The following is a 25453-nucleotide window of genomic DNA, read 5'->3' on the forward strand; positions in this document are numbered from 1 at the left end:
ACTGAAGGCTACCCGTTCACGCGCACGGGGAGGGGGCGGGGAAGGGGCGTTTTCAGGGCCGAGAGAGTCTTTTAGGTTTGGAGGAGGGGCGTCAGCGCGCGGGAAATCGGGCGGGAAGAGGCAAAAAGAAAAAAAAAAAAAAAAGGATTAGGGCGCGCACCCGGGCCGTTCCTGTTCTCACAGTCGCGCGGCCCAGGAACCGCTGTTGCGCGAGGGAAAGCGGGCCGCCCAGGTTGGTGCTAGGTCCAGAGGAATGCCCCGTTTCCTCAGTCCACACTCGCGTCTCCCTCTCGCCCCTTACCTCGCTTCCCGCCGGGCCTGCGGGGCGAGCTGCGCGTCGGTGAGTGCAGCCCGGCGGGGAAACCCGCTGTTTGTAACGGGTGGCGGCGCCCATCAGGCGCGGCCCGGGTTCGGTGCGCAGCTGGCAATTTGCAGCCCGCCATCCTCCGTCGGCTCGGGCGGGATCCCGGGAAACGCGGGCCTGTCCGCTGGCCTGTGGCGGGCCCGCCTTGGAGCCGAGAGAACTGTACCCCTTGTTTCCGACCCTTAGCCGGCGCTTCCCAAGCATCTTCACCGGCGTTCTGAGGAGACTACTCTTTTTTTGGGACCCCCCCCACCCCCATTTTTGTTAATGGGGCCTAGGAGAAGAGTGCCTTGTAGTGTTGCCGCTGCATTTTATCTGTGAAAAATTTTCTGAAAGTGTTGCATTCAGTCTCCTCAAATGAATGCAAATCGCACAAGTTGTAGACGTCCGCGTTCCGTTCATTCAGCTGTTTGAAGCTCCGACCGAGTGAGTCGGTATTCGGCAGTGATGAAAACAGACCCAAAACCTCGTCCTCAAATATGTTACTGCTGTAGCGTGTTCAAGTTTGTACTTTGCGTTCGGTTCCTTCAGAGGCCCTTGTGCCAAGCTTTGATGATTTCTTTTGTTAAGGCCCTTAAGGTCGCTTGGAATCGGTGACGACCCTGGGAAATCGCCTGGCCTGGTAGTAGCCAGTATCCAGGTCCTTACTCTTCGACCATCTAGCCTGCAATCACACCCCCAGATATGTGTTGAAGCATAAAGATGTTACAATTTACAGGGGCGCCTGGGTGGCTCAGTGGGTTAAAGCCTCTGCCTTCGGCTCAGGTCATGGTCTCGGGGTCCTGGAATCGAGCCCCGCATCGGGCTCTGCTCAGCGGGGAGCCTGCTTCCTCCCTCTCTCTCTGCCTACCTCTCTGCCTGTCAAATAAATAAAATCTTCAAAAAATATATAAAAAAGATGTTACAATTTACATATAAAGCGAAGTCCACTATTAGCACAATACACACACATAATATATATTGTAATGATGAATTTGTGCTGATTCATCCTATTGTAACTTGATTTCCCTCTTGAATAATTCAGAAAATGGATGTAACCAGCATCGTTTATTGTATGATTGCGTTCATCCATTATGTTTTACTTGTCTAATTAGGAAGAAACTCTTGTTTGAGGGAACTGAAGACTTCAGGAAGTGTGAACATTTACTGCCTAGGAGGAGAGTTAAATACTAGTAGAGCATAGCACCTGGGATTGTGGAGTATGTAGGTCCCTTTAAATGATAATGTAATTTTTGGCGAATGTCCCCCTCCATGAAGAGTGTATCTCATCAAGAGTCTTGTTAGGAGGTAAAGTTTAGTTTATGTTTTGGTTCTGTGTTACATGGTTCAGGTCTTTATTAAATATTCAACCAAGAATTGATGCCTGTTGGTAGGGGGGAATAATTGGATTATAGAGATTTAATATGCAAGTCAGGATTTGGAACATTTTAATTGCTGTTTAAAACATGAGACATTTTACTAACACTAACAGGCACATATGGGATATTGTACTACTACTGCTGCTTTCTTTCAAGCTAGTACTTCTGGTGTAGCTATCACTTTCTACCTTGATAGAGGGAAGAGAAGGAATATAAAGTAAACAGCCCTATCTAAGAACTTCCTCCTTCCAGTTTTGCATTCTTCTGACTGGATCCTAACTGGTGAAAGCTGTTACTGACCTTTTTTAGATGCCAGGGCCTGATAGGGTGTTTTGTTTTGTTTTGTTTTTTTCTTTTTCCATGTGTTTCTTCCTTAACCTGTTTTAATTTACTTTTTTAGGGTTACTCTTTAAATAACAGGAAAGTCTATCTTTTCACCATTTTTTTTTAAACATTTTATTTATTTATTTGACAGAGATCACAAGCAGGCAGAGAGGCAGGCAGAGAGAGAGGAGGAAGCAGGCTCCCCGCTGGGCAGAGAGCCCGATGCGGGGCTCGATCCCAGGACCCTGGGATCATGACCTGAGCCGAAGCCAGAGGCCTTAACCCACTGAGCCACCCAGGTGTCCCAATCTTTTCACCATTTTTTTCATCTATTGTTTCACTTTTGCTTATTCAAGGACTTGCCAACCTGATGGATACATTTAGTGGCTCCTGTCTTGTATCATTAATTTTATGGTCATTTTGAACTCTCAATGAATTTAGAGCTAGTATTTACTTAACTTTAGATAAGCTAACATAATTGAGATTGCACACTAGCCAGCTGGATGTTTCAAAATATAACTACCATTTCCTGAGTTCCAAACTGTGTGCCCTACCTTGTACTGGCAGTTTAATGTTTACTACAGTTCTGCGAGTAAGTTATGGTTATCTTTGTTTTATGGATAAGAAAATTAAGATTGAGAAGTTAAAGAATGTGTCTGAAGTCACATAGCAGAGGTGGGATTCAAGCTCCTTAAACCTATTCTCTTTCTGTTTTTTCCTTAAAATAGGTTATGGGGGATCCATAAACAGCCCTACTGATAACTTCGTTCTAATTTCAGTCACTATATATAACTTTCCCCCCTAATTTTCAGAGACTCCCTTTTCAAAATTTTGAAGTTATCCTCAATGAGTTACGACACACTTTTTAGATAAAGCTAGTGTGAACATGGAATGATTATGATTTCAATATTTGTGAGTGCTTTTAAATCTCAGCTGTTTGTTGAATGCCACATACAATGTCCAAAAGGATGGTACTTTTACCATTTGTTCAGTTTTTTAGAAATGGAATAGGTAAGGCTTATTGAAAACTAACTTACAAATCTACCATGTCTGTGTCTTTGTGGTGAATGTCAAGAACTTAAGTGTAGATTATCTTGTTAACTTTTGTGTGTATAAAATCAGTTTTTTAGAAAACATTTTTTTCATGATCATGAAATTAATGGGGATTAAGATTTGTGTAATTTTGTATCTGGCCTTTTTCCTAACAAAGTAAAATGCGAACATATTTTCATGTTATTAAATAGGGTTTTAGGAATTTTTTTTAAAGACTATAACCTTTCATTTCATGGATCCAATGTAGTGTAATCCACCTCCCCACCTGTTGTTGAACATTTAGTTTGTTTCTCTTTTTTTTCCATACTATACAAGCAGTGATAAATACTTGGGTGCATAGATCTTTGTCCTCCTTGTTTTCTTAAGATTCATTTTGGAGAGTAAAAGAAGTGATGGTATGAACATTTCTTAATGTACAATTTAAAAAACATTTCTATTTTTTTTTCTTTTCTGGGGCAGTGATGTTCTTGAGAATCGGACTGTTCATTGTGTGTGAGCAGTTGGGAAATAGTGCTCTCCAGCTCACACCTCCCCTGTAAGTTATTTCTGCCTGCAGTGACTGTGATTGCTCAATTTCTCCAGAAAGAGAGGAAGGAAAACCTTACGAATTCTCAGGAGTAGATGCAGGTAATACAGTTTATTAAATTATTAAGAGACTTGGTTATTGAAACTCAGTCTGAACTTCATAATAAATATCGATCTCACGTGATAATACCTTTTCCATTTAATTAAATGTTTATTTATTTTTAAAAAATATTTATTTATTTATTTGTCAGAGACAGAAAGAGAGAGTGCACAAGCAGGGGGAATGGCAGAGGGCGAAGCAGGTTCCCTGCTAAGCAAGGAGCCTGATGTGGAACTAGATCTCAGGACCCTGGGATTATGACCAGAACTGAAGACAGATGCTTAACTGACTGAGCCAACCAGGTGTCCCTCCATTTGGTTAAATTTTAAAATAAAATTTTCTTTCTAACCTGTAGAAAAAAATCCCATTGTATATAGAATCGTCTTTTTATTATATTTGTTATAACATGCAGTTGTGGGGGGTATACTCTGCAGTATACTCTGATCAGTATAACCCTACATTTAATTTGCTTTTAAGTGAAGAATTTTGTGTAACAATGTTCATTTAGTAGTCAGTTTTTTCCCCCAAAGTTCTTGACTGTTTTGGTAAAATATTTGAAATTAGCTATATTTGAGTGCTTGGCCCAATGTTAAGTATCTCTTATCACATTTACTTGTGTTTTAAATATGTCTTGGTTATCTTTTGGGGTTTTAGTCATTAGAGTTTTTTTCTTTGCCTACTTATGGTAACATCATAAAATTATACTATGTCAGTTAGCTTGAGAAGTGGAGATTTAAATCCAAGAAGATAGTACTTGGAGAGAATTACTAATTAGGACTGCCAAACATTAATAGAACAATTTAGTTGTGCTTCACTGAGCAGTGTTTCTCAGAATTTGTCCCAACTGTCATTTGAAAGGAGTTGTTACTTGGCATGTTAACAACAATAACAAGGAAGTGCATGTTTGAAGTAAAGGAAAAATAAATAAATAGATAAATGTTTTAAAATATTAGTTTGTAATTGTTAAAAATTTTTAAATTGTTTTATGTGGTATTTTTGGAGAGTTATAGCAGAGGAAAAGTAGTAATTAATCATGGCACTGTTGTTTTGAAGCTGTTACAGATAGATGCAGTGGGTGATGTTAAGTTTTTCTTTCACTTGACATTGCAAATGAAATAATTTAGAATGCACTAGATGAGCTTATTTAAATGAGATCTGAGAAAAGTCTGTTCATTATAATAGCAGTGTAGTGCTCTTGTAGAATGACTTTTTATGATTGCCTTTTGTATGTAAGTGGGTTTTGTATGTAAATGAGGGACTGGCTATACTTCCTCTTTTCACAGAAGTCAGCAGAGCAGGGTCTAGCCGAAGGCCTAGGAATGGATATTAGAAGAACTTATGTTCCAGTCCTGGGTCTGTTACTACATATAATCTTTATGTTTTAATCTTCAAGCCTTAGTTTTATTATCTTAAATAGGTGACAATACTTATTCTTTCATGTTATTATTTTGAGGTTTAGGTGTAATATTGCAGATGTACAAGTATTTTGAAAAAAGCTAAAAATTTTACAGATGAAAAGTTTTGTTTTTATTTTCAGCAAACCCTTATCTCCATCTCTGTTTATACAGCTGTACCTGCTGGGATATAGGATGGGTATCTCTGAAACTCATCCTTGTTCATTTCATTTTCTGTCTAGCCTTGACCTTTTCAATTCACAGTCGATCATTCTTCCTTTCTCATTTGTTCCTTTCTCCTCCTAGAAGTATCCATGGTATTGTCTCCTAGCATTTAACAGGTTCAGCTAGAAAGTAACGTTTGTATTTATGTGGATGCATGTCATAATTTTAGGTGTATATACTGTATCAGAGTGATTTATAGTACAAAACATTCTGCAACAACTTAATTATAAATATGGCATTTACACTTGATAATTTACTTAAACAGTTTATAACTCAACTGAAAGTACGCTTTGTCCTAATTTCAGTTTACTTAATGACTGTCATTATATTCCTACCACACCTTTGCAAATTATACTAGGTCCATCTGCTAATGGATTTACATTTTAGTGGAGAATATAGGTAACTTATTGAATGAACACACCTAGGAGCCATGGATGTGGCTTAATTTTTAAGGTTAAAAAAATGACAACAGATGCAGTAAAACAGCACTTTGGAATCTTAGGTTATGTAAGTACAATTGACCCTTGAGCAGAGCTGGGGCTAGGGATGCTGACCCCATGCTGTTGAAAATCCCCCTATAACTTTTGACTCCTGTAACTAATAATAGCTTACTATTGATCAGAAGCTTTGCTGATAACATAAGTAGGCAATTAGCACATATTTTATGTTACATGTACTATATACTGTATTTTTTTTTTTTTAACATTTTCTTTATCTGAGATGGAGAGAGAGAGCATGAGGAGAGGTGTAGGTGAGGTGGAGAAGAGGGAGTGAGAGAAGCAGGCTCCTCACTGAGCAGGGAGCCTGTCATGGGGCCAGATCCCAGGACCCTGAGATCTTGACCTTAGCCAAAGGCAGACACTTAACTGACAGAGCCACCCAGGCGCCCATATATACTGTATTCTTACAATAAAGGAAGATGGTAAAAATACTAAGAAAATCATAAGAGAAAGTACATTTACAGTACTATAATTATTGAAAAAAGTCTGCATAAAAGTGGGCCTGTGCAGTTCAAACCTGTGTTCAGGAGTCAACTGTACAGATCTTTTAGTCTTGAGGATAAAATGTCACTAAGCTATGGCTTCTTGGAATCTTGCTTGGAAGTTTTAACATGCTTTTAATTAATTTCATATTTGATGTTATTTTTGTTTTAGGTCTGTCTTTTAACCATACAACTGGATTTGGTTTATTCATTTTGAGAGTATCTCTTAACAGGTGAGTTAATCTATATTCATTATGATTGCTGATCTATTTAGACATGTTTCTACCATTTTATTGTTTCTATTTATAGTAGTTGGCTGTTCCTTTGTGCCTTCTTTTGGGTTGATTTCTTTATTTGTTTTCCTCAGCTAGTTTGGAAATTATGATACATCTGTTCATTTGATGTTTACCTTCAGTTTTTTTATTGAGATATGATTTATATACAGTAACATTTATGTTTTTCTTGGTGTATAGCTCTGTGTGTTTTAGCAAACACAGCTGTGTCACCATTACCACCACCATCATGATAGAGAAGAGTTTCATCATCCCCTCCTCCCCAATTTCCTTATGCCCCTGTAGTCAGTCCCTCTTATATTGGCAACCATTGAACTGTTTTTCATTGCTAATTTTGCTTTTTCTAGAATGTCATGTAAATGGAATTATGCAGTCTTTGTCTTGTCTGGCTTCTTTCACTTCACATACTACAATTGACATTTGTCTTAGTCTAGTTCAGGCTGCTGTAACAAAATACCATAAGCTGGGTGGCTTAGAAACAACAGAAATTTACTTCATAGAAGCTGGTAAGTCCAAGATCAGGATGTCAGCAGTTTCAGTGTTTGGTGAGGAGGACCCACTTCTGTGTTCGTGGATGGCCATCTTTTCACTGTAATCTCCCACGGTGAAAGGGGCAAGGTAGCTCTGAGGTGGTGATGATGATGGTGGTGGGGTTTCTTATAAAAGCCATAATCTCTTTCATGAGAGCTCCCCCCTCATCATCTAAGCATATCCCCAAAGTCCTACTCCTAACACCATCACACTGGGCATTAGGATTTCAACATATGAATTTTGGGAGAGTTACATTCTAGTAGCATTCACCCAGGTTTTTGTATCTGTTAGTAGTTCATTCATTTTTATTACTAAATACTGTTCCATTATAATGAAGTACCATAATTTATTTATCCATTCACCAGTTGAAGGACATCTGGCTTGTTTTTGGCGATTATGAGTAAAGCTACTATAAGCATTCATAAAAAAGGTTTTTAATTAGTGTAGGTTTTCATTTCTCTGGAGTAATTGCTTAGTAATGCAATTGTTGGGTTGTTAAGTTAAGTTTATGTTTTTCTTTCTAAGAAACTGCGTATCTGTTTTCCAAAGTGGCTGTGCCATTTTGTATTCCCACCAGCAATGTATGAAAATTCTGATATTTGGTGTTCTCAGCTATTTTTTATTTTAGCTATGCTAATAGATGTGTAATACCACACTGTGATTTTAATTGTGCATTTCCTTAAGGTCTGATAATATTGAGCATCTTTTAATGTATTTATTTGCCATCTGCATATCTTATTTGGTGAAGTGCCTATTCAGATGTTTTATTCATGTTATAATAAGTTTGTTTTCTTATTGAATTTTAAGTATAGATTCTTTGTATATTCTGGATAGAAGTCTTTTGTCAATTTCTCTCAGTCTGTGGTATGTCTGTGTGTGTGTGTTTGCACGCGCATGTCTTTATATTCTTTATAGTGTCTTTCACAGAGCAGAATTTAAAAATTTTGTTAAAGGCCAGTTTCTTTCTTTCTTTATGATAGTTTTTTTGATTATAGTTTTGATGTTGTTCCTAGGAAAACTTTTAAGAAACCAAGGTTACGAAGATTTTTCTCTTAAGTTTTCTCACAGCTTTTCTATAGTTGCAGTTTTCACATTTAGTCTATGATTCATTTAGAGTTAATTTTTATAAAAGGTGTGAGGTATTGGTTGACCTTCTTGTTTTGCAAAAGAATGTCCAGTTGTTTCAGCACCATTTGTTCAAGACTGTCCTGTTTCCATTAAATTGCAACTTTGTATAAGTTGAATCTGCAACTTTGTAGAAAATCAGTTGGCTATATTATGTGTGGGTCTATTTCTAGGCTGTCTTCTCTTTCCATTGACTTATATATTAATCCTTTTTTTTTTAAGATATTATTTATTTGACAGACAGAGATCACAAGTAGGCAGAGAGGCAGGCAGAGAGAGAGGAAGGGGAAAGCAGGTTCCCCACTGAGCAGAGAGCCTGATGCGGGGCTCGATCCCAGGACCCTGAGACCATGACCCGAGCAGAAGGCAGAGGCTTTAACCCCCTGAGCCACCCAGGCACCCCTTATATGTTAATCCTTTTGCCAATACCTCATTCTCCTGCTTGTGAAATTTTATTTTTATTTTATTTTTTAAAAATATTTTATTTAGGGGTGCCTGGGTGGCTCAGTGGGTTAAAGCCTCTGCCTTCGGCTCAGGTCATGATCCCAGGGTCCTGGGATCGAGCCCCACATCAGGCTCTCTGCTCAGTGGAGAGCCTGCTTTCTCTTCTCTCTCTGCCTGCTTCTCTGCCTACTTGTGATCTCCATCTGTCAAATAAATAAATAAATAATCTTTTAAAAAATGTATTTATTTATTTGACAGAGGGAGAGATCACAAGTAGGTAGAGAGGCAGGCAGAGTGATGGGGGAAGCAGGCTCCCCGCTGAGCAGAGAGCCCCATCCCAGGACCCTGAGATCATGACCTGAGCCAAAGGCAGAGGCTTAACCCACTGAGCTACCCAGGCGCCCTGATTGTGAAATTTAAAAAAAAAATTTTTTTTTAAAGATTTTATTCATTTATTTGACAGAGAAAGAGATCACAAGTAGGCAGGGAGGCAGGCAGAGAGAGAGAGAGAAGCAGGCTCCCCGCTGAGCAGAGAGCCCCATCCCAGGACCCTGGGATCATGACCTAAGCCGAAGGCAGAGGCTTTAACCCACTGAGACACCCAGGTGCCCCTGACTGTGAAATTTTATACCAAGTCTTGAAGTCAGATAGTGTGAGTCCTTTAACTTTGTATTTTGCTTTCGAAATTATCGTGACTATTCTAGTTCCTTTGCCTTTCCTTATAAATTTTATTGTTACTTTATAATTTTTTCCTTATAAATTTTTTTTAATCAGCTTGTCATTTTTTATGAGAAACAGATTGCTGGGATTTTGAATGGAATTGCATTAAATCTGTATGTCAGCTGGGAGAACTGAAATCTTAAGAGTCTTCAACACAGCAGGTCTCTTCATTTTTTTTTTTCCCTCTTCATTTGTTTTAGTTATCTTTGATTTCTGAGTCTGACACTTAACCAACTGAGCCACCCAGGCACCCTTTAATGTTTGTTTTACAAGAGCACCTTTAGTTTCCTTACTGGATTATTTACACATTTTTTACTCTTCACCACCAATAATTCTGAGGACCTGCAGAAGCCTTTACAATAAACATGTAGTTTTTTCTACTAAATATGGTTGACTGCAAAATTCTACACTTGATCTTAGCCAAAAGGCCGAGAAGCGATTTTGACTGCAAAATTCTAGAGAATAAGTTGCAATTCATCAACCAATTTGCCTAAGGTACACCAACTTGGGATGCTTCTCCTTAAGAGCCGGCCACTGAAAAATGAAGTAATCGGAGACATGAAACAGAATCTTACTGGATAGGGATAAATGTTCTACTTTTCATGCTTTCAACATAGATAGTGATTACTTTCTTTATTCTTAGTATCCCAAAGAGAAGGGCAGATATGCAGATAGGAGCACATGTTCCTGGTTCATTACACAATACCAAATCTGGCTTCATTCTGTGAATCAGCGGAAAGGAGAGCCACATGGAGTACAGGGTGGCAAGCACTGTGGAGAGCAAGGACTGCTGAACCTTCCGGCTTCTGGGAATGCAGTGAATGTAGTATTTGGGAAGCATGGTACTGGGGTCTCTATCAGCTCGATTTAGTTCAAAAGAATTTATTTTATGGGCACTCATTTCATCAGTATCAGCAATGATAATGTCTAGGAGAGTAAGCAATGGACAGGTTCTCAAGCAGCCTCAGGATCTCAGTGGTGTGCCCACGGGACCCAGCCAACACCAAGAGACTGAGAGACTGATGGGGTACCAGGACTCAAGAAGCACCAGGAGTACTACCCACAGCTGCAGTGCCAGCAGCGTGGCCACCGCAGCTCTTGCCGCTGCTAGGAGGAGGACGCTAGCTCTGCAAAGAAACAAAGCATGTGTACTATCCCCACCCCAGAAACCGTCACAGTTCAAGAAGTACAGGCACTGCGGAGATGGAGGTGCAGACTCGCAGTATGTCTTTTGTGATTAGCTTGTTTCACTGAGCATAATGTCCTTAAAGTTCACACATGTTATAGCATATGATGTGATTCCCCCCCCCCCTTTTTTAGGCCAATTAATATTCCTTCTTACCTATGTACCACATTTTCTTTATCTTTTCACCCGTTGTTGAGCAACTAGGTTGCTTCTCTATCTTGTCAATTGTGAATAATGCCACAATGAATATGGGTTTGTAAATACCTCTTGGAGATTCTGTTTTCAATTCTTTGGGGTATATACCTAGAACTTGGTTTGCTGGATCATATAGTAGTTCTATTTTTCATTTTTTGAGGTACCTCCATACTGTTTTCCATAGCTGCTGCGCCATTTTATAATCCCACCAACAGTGGGTAAGTGTTCCAATTTCTCGACGCCTCACCAACACTTGTTATTTTCTTTGGTTTTGGTTTTGGCTATTGTAAGGGGTCTGAAGTGGTATCTCATTACAGTTTTTTTTTTTTTAAAGGTTTTATTTATTTATTTGACACAGAGAGAGAGAGAGATCACAAGTAGGCAGAGAGGCAGGCAGAGAGAGAGGGGGAAGCAGGCTCCCTGCTGAGCAGAGAGCCCGATGTGGGGCTTGATCCTAGGACCTGAGCTGAAGGCAGAGGCTTAACCCACTGAGCCACCCAGGGGCCCCCTCATTACAGTTTTGATTTGCATTTGTCATGATGATGGTGGGCATCTTTTCTTTTTTTCTTTTTTCTTTTCTTTTCTTTTTTTTTTTTTTAAGATTTTATTTGTTTATTTGACAGAGATCACAAGTAAGCAGAGAGGCAGGCAGGGGGGTGGGGCGGAAGCAGGCTCCCTGCCATGCAGAGAGCCTGATGTGGGGTTCGATCCCAGGACCCTGGGATCATGACCTGAGCCGAACGCAGAGGCTTTAACCTACTGAGCCACCCAGGCGCCCCAGTGGTGGGCATCTTTTCATATGCTTGTTTGCTATTGGTATATCTTTAGAAAAACGTGTGTTTTTTGCCCATTAAAAATTTTTTTATTATTGAGTTGAGTTCATATATTCTGAATATTAATACCTTATCAGATAATGGTTTGCAAATGTTTCTCCCATATTCTAGGTTGCTTTTTCACTCTTTTGTTTCCTTTGCTGTCTTTCGTTTTTCACTATCATATTTTAAATTTCTAAGAGTTGTTTTTTATCCTATAAATATTTCTTGTTATGGAATCCTTTTCTTACTACACAGATATTATTATCTTTGTTATGATAATAATGATAGATTTTTTGAAGTTCTTGTCTTTCTCCATAGTCACTTCATTGCATTTTTTTTTGTTTGCTTGATGTGCCTTATTGTTAGAAGCTTTTCTCATGTATCTTGTTATAGTAAAGAGAGGGGAAATAGAACTAGAAAGCTGGTTGAAACTCTGAGTCTGTGTCTGCAGTCTCAAATGGACAGTTTAATTGGAGAACCTCTTGGGTTAATAATATCTTTAGGTCTTTTCTGTTAAGGTAGTAAGATTGCTCAGAGAAAGATTTTCTAGTCTTCATTCTGGGAGAGTATAGGCATAGTCAGTGGTATTTCTGGGTGCTTTATAGGGGAAGAAAGTAGTATTTGTTCAGCATTTAGGGATTAGGAATTTATATGTTCCCCCTATTTTCAGTATGTTATCTCCACTTCAGCTGTTCTCTGGTATCCCCCAGTCCAGAGATTTTGTTTTTTACCTTCTCTAGAAGCAGTCTCTCTGAGTTGGGATAGGGGTGCCATAGTCTTAAATGTCTTAAAGAGTCTTTTGATCAATCTCTATGTGGTCAGTTTTCATCACAATGGGCCAGGGACCTTTCCTACCTTTGAAATTTACGTTGTTTTTTGTATATAGTTAAAAAACCATATATCTGTATTCTTATTTTTTTCACTCTAAAGATTCAGGAGTTCTGTAATTATAATGACCTTCTCGGCCCCTCCTTTAAAATGTTATTCATGGGGCGCCTGGGTGGCTCAGTGGGTTAAGCCGCTGCCTTCGGCTCAGGTCATGATCTCAGGGTCCTGGGATCGAGTCCCGCGTCAGGCTCTCTGCTCGGCAGGGAGCCTGCTTCCCTCTCTCTCTCTCTGCCTGCCTCTCTGTCTACTTGTGATCTCTCTCTGTCAAATAAATAAATAAAATCTTTAAAAAAAAAATAAAATGTTATTCATGTAAAACTCACAACTATAACTCCTTTAAATTGTAACCATTTGTTAAATTAATATTGTGATCACTTGTTTAGGGTCACAAAGTTTATTAAGTGTGAGACAGTTTGGCAGTTATACTCTGAACCCCACTAGATTATATACTGGCTCTCCTGTTTTGTTTTGTTTGTTTTATTTTATTTTTGTGCATGATAGTCTTTACTTTTAAATGATTATCAGTATACCCAGTAATAACATGTAATAACATGTAACCAGTTCTTGAATTCTGTCATCTAGTAATTTTTATTAAGAGGAACTCAAAGCAGCCCAAACAATTACACTAGTATGTATGTATGTATGTATGTGTGTATTTTAGAGAGAGAGCGCATGCATGTGTGCAAGGGGCAGAGGGGAGAGGGAGAGAGAGAATCCCAAGCAGGCTCCACACACATCATGGAGCCCAAGGCGGGCTTGATTCCATCACCACAAGATCACCACCTGAGCCAAAATCAAGAGTCACGTCCTCAACTGACTGAGCCACCCAGATGCCCTTATTGTTCTAACCCACAGCCAGAAAAGACTATTTTAAGGCTGTCTGCTGCTTAACACAGTTTACAAATATTTATTTACTACTTTCTCATAGATAAAGCCACAGACCCTCAAGAAAGCTTTAGGGGGAATAAAAACCCATTTAATCCCTTTTCTTTTTTCAGAACATTTACTTTACATCTAATAAATAAAAAGTCACTCTTGATATATATGTTGTTGAGTTAAAAGGTGGGGAACCAGACAGTGTATACCCATTAAATTTCTAAGAAATACAAGGTAAAAAAATAAAATCTTTAGGTAGGTTCTTTTTTTTTTTTGGTGTTATTAAAAAATGGAGGTATAATTGATATATAGCATTCTATTAGTTTCAGTGGTTCAACATAGTGATTTGATATTTGTATACATTGTGGAATGATGACCAAAAGAAGTCTAGTTAACATTCATCACCATATATAGTCACAGAATTTTTTTTCTTGTGATAAGAACTTTTAAGATTTGCTCTTTTAGCAGTTTTCAAGAAGTACAGTATTATTAGCTATAGATTGCATGTACATTAGGATAAGTTTTGTTTTTTTTTAAAGATTTTATTTATTTATTTGACAGAGAGAGAGATCACAGGTAGGCAGAGAGGCAGGCGGGGGGCGGGGAGCAGGCTCCCTGCTAAGCAAAGAGCCCAATGCGGGGCTCGATCTGAGGACCCTGAGACAATGACCTGAGCCGAAGGCAGAGGCTTAACCCATTGAGCCACCCAGGTGCCCCTAGGATAAGTTTTAAGTTCAGACAAAGAGGCTAGATTTTGTTATTCTCCAAAAAGTGAAAGGACCTACTGTATAATACAGAAATAATTTACTGCCTTTTCACAAGAATATAATTCAAGCTTTGCTAAAATTTCGTATTCCATGAAGGCATCTAAAATTCTAAGCCTTGGAACAGGCACTTCTTTCTTCTTCCCATGTCCACTTATGTGGTACTTGTTATGGATTTCTGGTTGATGTCTCAAAGTCCAAGAGGTTATCTAGGACTTAATCCCTGTTTGCTGGAATTAGGTCTGAAGGATGGTCATTATCTCTTGAGTCTCCTCCACTTCAGTACTGCCCCTGCCATGGAATCTCAGGGCTGCAGTTTCATCAGGCTTGGACACTTTTCTCTCTTTGTAGATTGTACTATTCTATTTCAGCTTGATCTGCTTTGGCCTGCTTCAGCTTCCATTTCTTTTTGCATGTGGACCTTGGACACTTTCTGGGTACCCACTTCTCAGTCTACAGAAGCTGCTGTAAACCCTGTGACTGACTGGCCATGGTGGTTGGGTTGCTGAGGCTAGCTGGATCACCCCCTTGGGTCACCTGACCCAGCTGCCCAAGATACGTGCATGTGCTAGTGCCTTGTGGACCATCCTCTCTCCTATCTTTTTAAACTTTGACCAGTAATCCTATGAGGTTAAGCATATAGACAAGGAAACACACTTGAGAGGGACTGTATAAATTTCTCATGGTCCCTTGCTTCTGTTTAGGTCACGCCAAACCTTATGTTTTTATTATTTTACCTCCACTCTGCCCTGATTGATAATAGGAACTCCCAAAACCATACCACCAAACTCTTAACACTCATGCAAGTAGACCAGTGAGTCTTTCTGCAGCTTTGCCTTTTAACCCTTACCACTTCTTGTCCCAGGGCCATTTCTGAACAGTAGAGGTAACAGTTACTCCACTGAACAACCAGTTCCAAATCCTGTCATCAAATCTATGTTCCTGTTCCAAATGGTAAGTTTTCTTGTGGTCATATTAAAACTTTTGTGAGTTTTAACTTTAGATATTTTCATCTGTGGGAGGAAAAAATAGACTTATGAACACAAGGTTAATTAGTATTTAGTGTTTTGAGACCACTTTTATACGGAGGAAATCAGAAGTAGAGGACTGTTGAGATTTATTTAGCCAAACAAAAAAGATACTGTACATCAGCTCAGAATCTGTTGTTATTTGTTATATTTTTATCATAGGCCACGTATTTATTTATTTATTTTATTTATTTATTTATTTTATTTATTTATTTGACAGAGAGAGATCACAAGTAGGCAGAGAGGCAGGCAGAGAGAGGAGGAAGCAGGCACCCTGACAAGCAGAGAGCCCGATGCAGGATTCGATCCCAGGATCTTGAGATCATGACCTGAACTGAAGGCAGAGGCTTAACCCACTGAACCACCCAGGTGCCCAGGGCCACATATTTAAGTGCTAGACAGACAAACACAGTTGTAAAAGTTTTAATAGAATATGAATTATGATATGAAGAGAATCTTATTGACTACTTTTTTTGGACTAAATTTTAAGTGACTAAATCTGATTATTAATAAAATAATAACTGTCATTTACCAACTATCTTTCATAGGTTTGACATTATGCTTTACAAATATTAATCATATAGTCTTGAAAATAACCCTTGAATATAGATTGGTGGTATTGACGTTTTACAGTTGAAAAAACTGGGTTAGAGAGGTTAAGAAATTTATATTAGTTCACAGAGCTTGTAATTTGACAGAGTTAGCTTTCAAACCCGAATATATCTGTCTCAAACCTTTTGCTTTTCTCATTGTATCTGATGACTTGTGGTATTTGAATTTTGGCCATGTAGAAAGTCAAAGAATTTTAAGATGCTAAAGAGAAAAATCTAATGGGTGTGGTTATGCCTGTGGGTTGTAGAAAATTGTAGAAACTATATTTAAATGTACTGAACTATTATAATTTTTTTTGTTTTTTTTTTGTTTTCAGGTAATACATGCATATTATTTCTTTTATTTTAAAAGAAATGAGTGTAACTAATATTGCATTAAGAGTTGAAACCTGGCTTTTAGCTACATGGCATGTTAAAGTACCTCTCATGTGGCTGGAAGCTTGTATTAACTGGATCCAAGAAGAAAATGGTAATGTTAATTTGAGTCAGGCACAAATGAATAAACAAGTGTTTGAGCAATGGCTTCTTACTGACCTGAGAGATTTGGAACATCCTCTTTTACCTGATGGCATTTTAGAAGTTCCAAAAGGAGAACTGAATGGATTTTTTGCTCTGCAGATTAATTCATTGGTTGATGTCAGTCAGCCTGCGTATTCCCAGATACAGAAGTTGAGAGGAAAGAATACAACAAATGACTTAATTACAGCTGAAACACAAGTAACCCCAAAACCTTGGGAAGCAAAGCCTTCACGAATGTTGATGCTGCAGCTAACTGATGGAATTGTACAAATGCAAGGAATGGAATATCAGTCTATTCCAGCTCTTCATAGTGATCTTCCTCCAGGTACAAAAATTTTGATTTATGGAAACATTTCTTTCCGTCTTGGTGTTCTCTTATTGAAACCAGAAAATGTAAAGGTGTTGGGAGGGGAAGTAGATGCTCTTTTAGAGGAATATGCCCAAGAAAAAGTACTTGCAAGATTAATTGGGGAACCTGATCCTGTAGTTTCAGTAATACCAAATAATTCTAATCAAAGCATCCCTGGAATTACAGATGTTCTAGAGTCTGCATTAGGACCTTCTGATGAAGAACTCTTGGCAAGTCTTGATGAAAATGATGAGCTTATAGCAAGTAATGACACCTCCTTAGAAAGAAGATGTTTCAGTACAGGTAGTTCCTCAAATACTATTCCCACAAAGCAGTTAAGTTTTGAACCACAACAAATTATTTCTGCGAAACCAAAGGAGGAAGCACCAAATCAATCTATGTATTTTAGTGATGGGGAATTAGATGACTTTTCACTGGAGGAGGCTTTGCTTTTAGAAGAAACTGTCCAAAAAGAACAAATGAAGACTAAAGAATTGCAGCCATTGACTTTGAACAGAACCCCAGATGAAAGTATAGAGAGATTTTCACATAAACCTAATACTGAGGATAATTTTTCTTTGATTTGCAAAAATGGAAACAATATTTGGAATGAGAAAAATTTATCTGAACAAATGACTAATGAAGGCAAATCTTTTACTTGTCCATCTGCGGGAGACCAAGACAGTAGTATTTTCTTAGTTCATAATGTACCCCTTCCCCATGACTTTACAAATAAAGACTCAGAGACAGATAATAAAACAGAACAAACCTTCATTAGTGCCGATGGACATTCCTTAAATAATAAAATGTCCATTTCAAATGGAGAGCTGGTAAATTATTTACCAAAAAGGAGTTCACACATTTCTAATGAAAATGATCGCCATTTACAGACTTGTTCTTTAAGATCATCAGAGAACAGCATCAACCTTTCTATTGCCATGGATTTATATTCTCCACCTTTTATCTATTTGTCTGTTTTAATGGCCAGCAAACCAAAGGAAGTTACAACAGTGAAGGTCAAAGCATTTATTGTAACTTTAACTGGAAATCTTTCAAGTTCTGGTGGCATTTGGAGTATAACAGCAAAGATTTCCGATGGCACTGCATATCTAGATGTAGACTTTGTAGATGAAATACTTACTAGTTTGATAGGGTTTTCTGTACCAGAAATGAAACAGTTAAAAAAGGATCCTCTTCAGTACCAAAAGTTCCTGGATGGTTTGCAGAAGTGTCAGAGAGATTTAATAGATTTGTGTTGTCTAATGACTATTTCATTTAATCCCTCCTTGTCTAAAGCAATGGTACTGGCATTACAAGATGTTGAAATGGAACACCTTGAGAACCTGAAGAAGCGACTGAATAAATAATTTACCAAAATAGTATTAGAAAACAATTAACCAAGAAAATATTTAGAATTAAATTTGACCTTTTATGTTTGAAACTTTTTTGTAAAAGGGAAAAAGGAAGTCTTATACCTTATTTTGGTTTATTTTAAACTGTTTAACTGTGTTTGTATATTTAGGTTTTTTTAATAAAATTTTTTATTAGACGAAAGAATTTGGTGACCCATTGTTATCGAGAATTTTGTTTTCTGCTTGTCATTCCACATAAGACGATTGCTGAAGTATTGTGTTGGTGTTTACTGATGAGTCATACTGTTGGAAGTTAGCAATTATAAATAGGTAGTTGTACTTCTAATATGTTGAGTTACTCAGAGATATTTTTTTATATTATTATACTTAGGAAAAAATCTAAATCCACTGGATCAGAATGTCAGGCTTTCAGATACAAAAAGGCTTTGTTGGTTTTTATTTTACTGATAGTAAATATTTGTCTGGTATACTTAAGGCAAATATAATGTCAACCTGATATGTTTCAGAGATTATATTGAATGGTTGAATTATTTTCAAGGATAATTTATTTCAAATAGCATATTGAAAACTTGAATATAAGATTCAGTAAATACTTTTTTTTGAATCAAAATAAGGTGTTTTGTTCATATCTTAGGTATTATCTCCCTCTTCCCCCTCTTAAAAAAGATTTTATTTATTTATGACAGCACAAACAAGGGGAACAGCAGGCATAAGGAGAGGGAGGAGCAGGCTCCCCGCTGAGCAGGGAGCCTGATGGGGGACTCAATCCCAGGACCCTGGGATCATGACCTGAGCTGAAGGCAGATACTTACTTGACTAAGACATCCAGGTGACCCTATCCCCTTTCTGAATTAGTTCTACATGTAGACCTACCTTTAGTTTTGTTGGGAGTACTGATTTTTTTTTTTTTAAATGGAGACTGTTTACCACTTTTCCACTTTGCTGTTAAAAAGTCACATTTGAAAGGTAAAGTTACTTCTATTAATCGTTTGCCTTTAGAAATTTAGAGTGTCTTAATTTTTTTTTTTTTTTTTAAAGTAACTTCTACACCCAATGTGGGGCTTGAACTCCTGACCATGAGATCAGGAGTTGTATGCTCTATGGACTGAGCCAGACACGTGACCTAAAGTATCTTAAGTTTTTAAAACATTACACAAATACTTAAGTAAGAGAAAACATGGTATTTACTTTGAGTTAAAATAACGTAATAGGAAAATATCTGGAAGAGAAATACATATTTACAATTATAGATGTAAAAAATATTTTAAAAATCTTTGCCATTGTGTTTGAAGGATGATGATCAGAATTCAAGGTACAACATAGATTTTACCTCTTCTGTATACTTGCATAATTCTTTTACTGCAAGAGATCTAGGTGAGATGGCATTATCTTTTGTGATCTTTTAAATGTTCTTTATCTCTGTGACTAGTGCTTGAAAGCTGGGATTGGACCTTATATTCTCTTCATATTCAGTCACTAAATACTGGGTATATCCTTCTATATTGGTGCTGTGATTCTGGCTCTGGTCTTCTCTGCCCTGATTATTCCAGTGGGTTTACATATTGATCGGTGACTTATTTTTGCCTGAAACCTTTTCCCATAATTCTGCCTGAATGGTCTTTCTAGAATGAATTTATTTTTTTCTCTTTGTTAATCTTTTTTTTTTTTTTTAAAGATTTTGTTTATTTATTTGACAGAGAGAGATTACAAGTAGGCAGAGAGGCAGGCAGAGAGAGAGGGGGAAGCAGGGTCCCCACTGAGCAGAGAGCCCGAGGCGGGCCTTGATTCCAGGACCCCGAGATCATGACCTGAGCCGAAGGCAGAGGCTTAACCCACTGAGCCACCCAGGCGCCCTCTCTTTGTTAATCTTTAAATTAACCTCCTCCTTCCCCCTACTTACAGGGTGAAGTACAAACTCTTCATCTAGTGTGTAAGGTCTTTTGTGATCTGGCTCTTGCCTTCTTTTTCAGCTTCATCTTGCTCCGTTACTCTGCACCTACCTAGTCTGTCCTGAAATTTTAGTCATATCAATTTGTAATTCCCCGAACATGTGGGGTATTTACCTTATGTTTTCATACTGAAGCTCATAGTGATCCCCCTCCCTCCCAGATTCATTCCTGTGGATTTCCAGCTCAATGTAAGCTTTAGTTGGCCATTAAGATATTTCCCTGTCTACTTTCATGCTGTTCTAGACATTGTACAGAATAATATTATGTATGTTTTGCTGTACTTATTTGCTTCTCTCATTCTGTTAAATTTTTGAACAAAATTCAGTAGGAAATTGGGAATTTAAAAATAAAAAAACAATGCTAAAATTAAGAATTTAGTGAATGAGTTTAACATCAGGTGAACTATAGCTGTAGGAATAGTGAATTGAGTTTGGTCAGAAGAAAAAAATTCAGAATGATAGAGAGTCCAAAGGATGGAAAAGAACCAGGAAAGAATATAACAGAGAGATGGGCTAACTTTAATGTAACTGTAGTCCCAGAAAGAGAAGAAGAGAATATTTGTGGAGTTAATACTTAAGAAATAGCTAAAATTTATGAAAATCATCAAGCTACAGGTTTTGGAAGTCCCACAAACCTCAAACAAAATATATTCAGAAAATCATACTTATGCAAATATTACCATTATTGAAAACTAGAAAAAAAAAAGTTGAGAGCAGTGAAAGGAAGAAGGCATGTTTCAAAGGACTAAATATTTGGCAGCTGACTGCTCAGTCAGCTCAAAACAATGGCAATCAGAAGACAATGGAATGGCATCTTCAAAGTGATGGAATAAAATAACTGCTAATCTAGAGTTTTGTACAAAGCAAAAATGTCCTTAATAAGAGTTGGAAAGGTAAAATTAAGAAAATGTCACACAAAAATAATTTTTTCCCAAAAACTACACAAAAATGAAGTCATTAAGCAGAAGGCAAATGATACTACGTAGAAGCTTGGAGGTGTGAGAAGAAATGATGAACAACAGGGTAAATACAGGGATTTAAGTTAATAGTGATTTTGAAACAAAAATTTTAAAAAAGTCGAGGACTAAAGTACATGAAAACAATTGCATGTAAGTTGAGAGGGGGATAAATGGAAAAGTGTTTTAAGGTCTTTATGCCTAAGGAAAGGTTAAGCTGCCACTTTATATTAAACTTGAATATTCACAGTTGTATGTTGTAATATTTAGGGGGTTACCACACTAAAAGATTTGTAAAAGTGAATTACTATATACTAATGGTGTAAAATGGAACAACAGGAAAAAAATGTATTCAACCCAAAAGAAAGGACAGAAAAAAAGGAAAAGTGACAGGGAAAACAATTGGCAAGGTGGTACATTTTAAATCCAAATGGATCAGAAATTGCAGTAAGTGTAAATAGGGTAAGATCCTCCAGTAAAAGACATTTTCAGATAATGATACAATGCAGTTATATACAAGAGAGACAAAATGTAAGGATACAGAAAGGTGAAAAGTGAAAGGATGTAGAAAGATATATAAACAGTAAGTGAAAGATACTGAATGTGGCTATATTAACATCAGTTTAAGAAAAAAAACTAGTAGTAAAGAGAGACAGTTGATAATGAGAAAAGGTCTAATTCACCAGTAAAGTTTAGCAATTTTAAATTTATAGAATTTAGTGGCTTCTAAATTTATAAGAAAACAAGGAGAAATAGAGAAATGCACAATCATAGACAATTACAGTTAAAAAAATAGTTGGTAGAGTTATAGAAAATACAATAGATCTAACCATGTAGAGGCTACTGTACTCAACCAATACATAATACATGTTTTTCTCATGTACATGTTGGATACTTCAGAAGTTGGCCACATGCTTAATAGAAAGCAAATCTAAAGTGTCAAAAAATTATTAACCATACAGAGTATACTCTGTGACCATAAATAAATGGGGGGGAGGGGTTGTCTGGATCCATCAGTAGAGCATGGGATTCACGATCTCAGGGTTGTAAGTTTAAGTTCCATGGGCATAAAGCTTACTTTAAGAAAAAAAAAAAAAAAAAGGAAAATAAGCTAGGAAAGAAAAAGATAAAAAAAAAAAACCTTCATGTTTAGAAACTACAAAACATACTCCAAAGTAATCTTGGGTTAAGGAAGAAATCACAATGGAAGTTAGAAAAAATTTTATTACGAAAACAAGCGTTGCGAGGAATAGATGAAGCTGTGGTAGAGGGGATTTAATATTTTAATTTATTAGAAAGGAATAAGGCTAAAAATGAAGAATTTATCTCAAGTTATAAAAACTGTAAGACAAGAAAAAAAGAGCTTAATTTATTGGGATAGAACGCAAACGTGATAGGATTAACAAAGTTAAGAATTGCTTCTTTGAGGGGCGCCTGGGTGGCTCAGTCGTTAAGCGTCTGCCTTCAGCTCAGGTCATGATCCAAGGTCCTGGGATCAAGCCCCGCATCGGGCTCCCTGCTCAGCGGGGAGCCTGCTTCTCCCTCTCCAGCTCCCCCTGCTGTGTTCCCTCTCTGGCTGTGTCTCTCTCTGTCAAATAAATAAATAGAATCTTAAAAAAAAAAAAAAAAGAATTGCTTCTTTGAGAAAACAAATCTCCAGTAAGACAAATGAAGAAGAAAGTGTGCAGGAACAAATGCCAGAAATGAAATGGAGACCTCACTGCTTCTGCATTCATTAAAAATCTTCCAAGAAGGTATTATGAATAACTTCATGCTAATGTGTTTAAAGTTTTAGAAGTGGGGTGCCTAGGTGGCTTATTTGGTTAATCATCTGTCTTTGGCTCAGGTCATGATCTGGAGATGTGGGATTGAGCCCTGCATGGGACTCCCTGCTTAGTGGGGAGCCTGCTTTTCCCTCTCCCTCTGCCTTCTGCTCCCCTTGCTTGTGCTGTCTGTCAAATAAACAAAATCTTAAAAATTTTTTTTAGGTGAAGTGGTCAAATACCTGAAGAAATGTGGATATAAGAAGAAAAAAATCTTGGGGTGCCTGTCTGGCTCAGTCAGAAGAGCATATGACTCTTGATCTAGAGTTGTGAGTTTGAGCCTCCATGTTGGGTGTAGGGATTACTTAAGGAAAAAAAAAAAAAAAGGAGAAGATGAAGAAGGGGAAGGGAAAAGAAATTTGAATAGTTGTTAAAGTAGTTGCATCTATTTGATGAGCAGAAATAATAGTCTTTTTAATAAATGGGGTTGGGACAACTGCATAGCCACATGCCAAAGAATGAACTTGAACTCCTACCTCACACTTTATCCAAAAATTAACTCAAAATGGATCAAATACCTAAGTGTAAGAGCTATAACCATAAAACTCTGGAAGAAAACATAGTTGTCAGTAGTCTCTGTGACCTTGGGTGAGGCAGTAATTTCCTAGATATGTCATGTGAAGTACAAGCAACCAAATAAAAAATAGATAAATTGGATTTTATAAAAATTTAAAAAAGGTGTGCTTCAAAAGACAAGAAAGTGAAAAGAAAGCCTTCAGAATGGGAGACTGAAAGAATGGAGCAATGGGAGCAAGTCACATATATGTAAGAAACTAGTATCTGGAATATATAAACAAGTCTTCAACTCAACAGTAAAAAGGCAATGTAAAAACAGGCAAAATATCTGAGTAGATAAAGCTATCTTTCTAAAGGAGATATACAAATTGCCAATAAATACATGAGATGATGCTCAACATCATTAGTCATTAGGGAAATACAAGTGAAGCCACAATATGATACTATTTCATACCCACTAGGATGACTGTAATTGAAAAGACAGACAATGGCAGTTGTTGGCAAGGGTGTAGGGAAATTGGAACTCTCATGTTACTGATGGGACTGTAAAATGGTACAGCCACTTTGGCAAACAGTCTGGCAGTTCCTCAAAAAGTTAAACATAGTTACCATATGACTTAGCAATTCCGTTCATCAAGAAAATTGAAAGCATATGTGTTCACACACACGTTTGTACATGAACATAACAACATTAGTCATAATAACCCCCAAATCGAAACATCCCAAATGTCTATCAACTGATGAATGGATAAATGTGTGTATGTGTCTGTGTGTCTGTGTGTGTGTGTATTATATACATATGTATAACATGTATGTAAAACACATAATGGAATGTTGTTCATCCATAACAAGGAATAAAGTTCTGATACATGCAACAATGTGGATGAATCTTGAAAAACCTTATTCTGAGTGAAAGAAGCAACACAAAAGACCACATAGTTTACACTTACATGAAATAATCTGTAATAGTTAAATCCATAGAGACCGAAAGTAACTGGTAGTTACCAGGGGTAGGAAGGAAGATGATTGGTGAGTAACTGCTAGTGGATATAGAGTTTCTTTTTGGGATGATTTAACTGTTCTAGACTTAGTGGTGATTGTATAATTTAATAAATATACCAAGTGCCACACAATTTTACATTATAAAAGGGTGAATTTTATAGTATGTGAAATATATCTAAAAAAGTAATCAAATCTGTTATTTAAAATCTTCCCACTAATTCCAGGCCTTGATGGCATCCCCACTGAATTCTTCCAAAAATTACGAAGTCTACATAAATTCTTCTGGAGATTAGATAGTGAGAGAACATTTCCTAACTTTACCAGGCTGACATAACTTCGAACATACAATGGAGATTAAAAGAAAGAATTACAGGGGCGCCTGGGTGGTTCAGTGGGTTAAGCCTCTGCCTTTGGCTCAGGTCATGATCTCAGGGTCCTGGGATTGAGTCCCACATCGGGCTCTCTGCTCAGCGAGGAGCCTGCTTCCATTCCTCTCTCTCTGCCTGCCTCTCTGCCTACTTGTGATCTCTGTCTGTAAAATGAATAAATAAAATCTTAAAAAAAAATTAAAAGAATTACAGACCAACCCTTTCATGAACATAATTTCAAAATACAAGTTTAACCTAAATACATTAGTAAATTAAATACAAAAATACAAAAATGTGAATACATGACAGAGTGGGGTTATTTTCAGGAAGGCAAGGATAGTTTAACCAATCAATGTAATTCACATCATAAGAAAAAAGCTGTATGGTCATATTAATAGGTACGGAAAAAGCATTTCGTAAAATTTATGTATTTGTAATAAAAACTCACCAAACTAATAAAGGAGAATTTATTCTAATTAAGAGTGTCTACATAAAACCTACAGCAGACATCAGACTTGAGATTGGGAATAAGATCAGGATGTGTGCTATTACTATTTCTATTCAATACTCTTCTGAAGGTCCTAGCCATAGGGAACAGCAAGAAAAAACAAAAAACAAACAAGTATTGTTGAGGAGGAAATAAACCTCCTTATTTGTAAATGACAGAGTGTGTATGTAGAAAATTAAAATCTATAAACTATTAGAAGTATGAAGTGTACTTGGCAAGGTTCCTATATATAGAATAATATAGAAAGAATTGTGTTTAAAAAAGTGGTGCATCTGGGTGTCTCAGTCCTT

The 25453-nt window shown here is 37.3% G+C and overlaps 1 protein-coding gene and 1 pseudogene across 4 annotated transcripts; one reads left to right on the plus strand and one right to left on the minus strand.

Moving 5' to 3' along the window:
• Positions 1 to 62: 62 nt before the first annotated feature.
• On the plus strand, positions 63 to 18220 carry RMI1 (RecQ mediated genome instability 1). Of its 3 annotated transcripts, XM_080819707.1 has the most exons (5): positions 63 to 232; positions 3559 to 3726; positions 6498 to 6558; positions 15028 to 15116; positions 16119 to 18220. In XM_080819707.1, exon 5 carries the CDS (start codon positions 16126 to 16128, stop codon positions 18034 to 18036), a length of 1911 nt encoding a protein of 636 aa, XP_080675833.1. In that variant the 5' UTR covers positions 63 to 232; positions 3559 to 3726; positions 6498 to 6558; positions 15028 to 15116; positions 16119 to 16125; the 3' UTR covers positions 18037 to 18220. The 3 variants fall into 3 exon arrangements, with proteins under 3 accessions (XP_080675833.1, XP_080675835.1, XP_080675834.1); XM_080819709.1 differs by lacking the exon at positions 63 to 232 and having other exon boundaries at positions 3590 to 3726; positions 16420 to 18214; XM_080819708.1 differs by lacking the exons at positions 63 to 232; positions 3559 to 3726; positions 6498 to 6558 and having other exon boundaries at positions 15035 to 15116; positions 16119 to 16645; positions 16856 to 18220.
• Positions 9916 to 11015, minus strand: LOC308353336 (UDP-N-acetylglucosamine transferase subunit ALG14-like; annotated as a pseudogene). Its single transcript has 2 exons — positions 10984 to 11015; positions 9916 to 10565 (listed from the first exon to the last, which is right to left on the minus strand). The product of its transcript is annotated as a UDP-N-acetylglucosamine transferase subunit ALG14-like (transcript).
• Positions 18221 to 25453: the final 7233 nt, after the last annotated feature.

The sequence above is a fragment of the Martes martes genome (assembly GCF_963455335.1).
Source record: "Martes martes genome assembly, chromosome: 12".
In the NCBI taxonomy this organism is placed as follows: Eukaryota; Metazoa; Chordata; class Mammalia; order Carnivora; family Mustelidae; genus Martes; species Martes martes.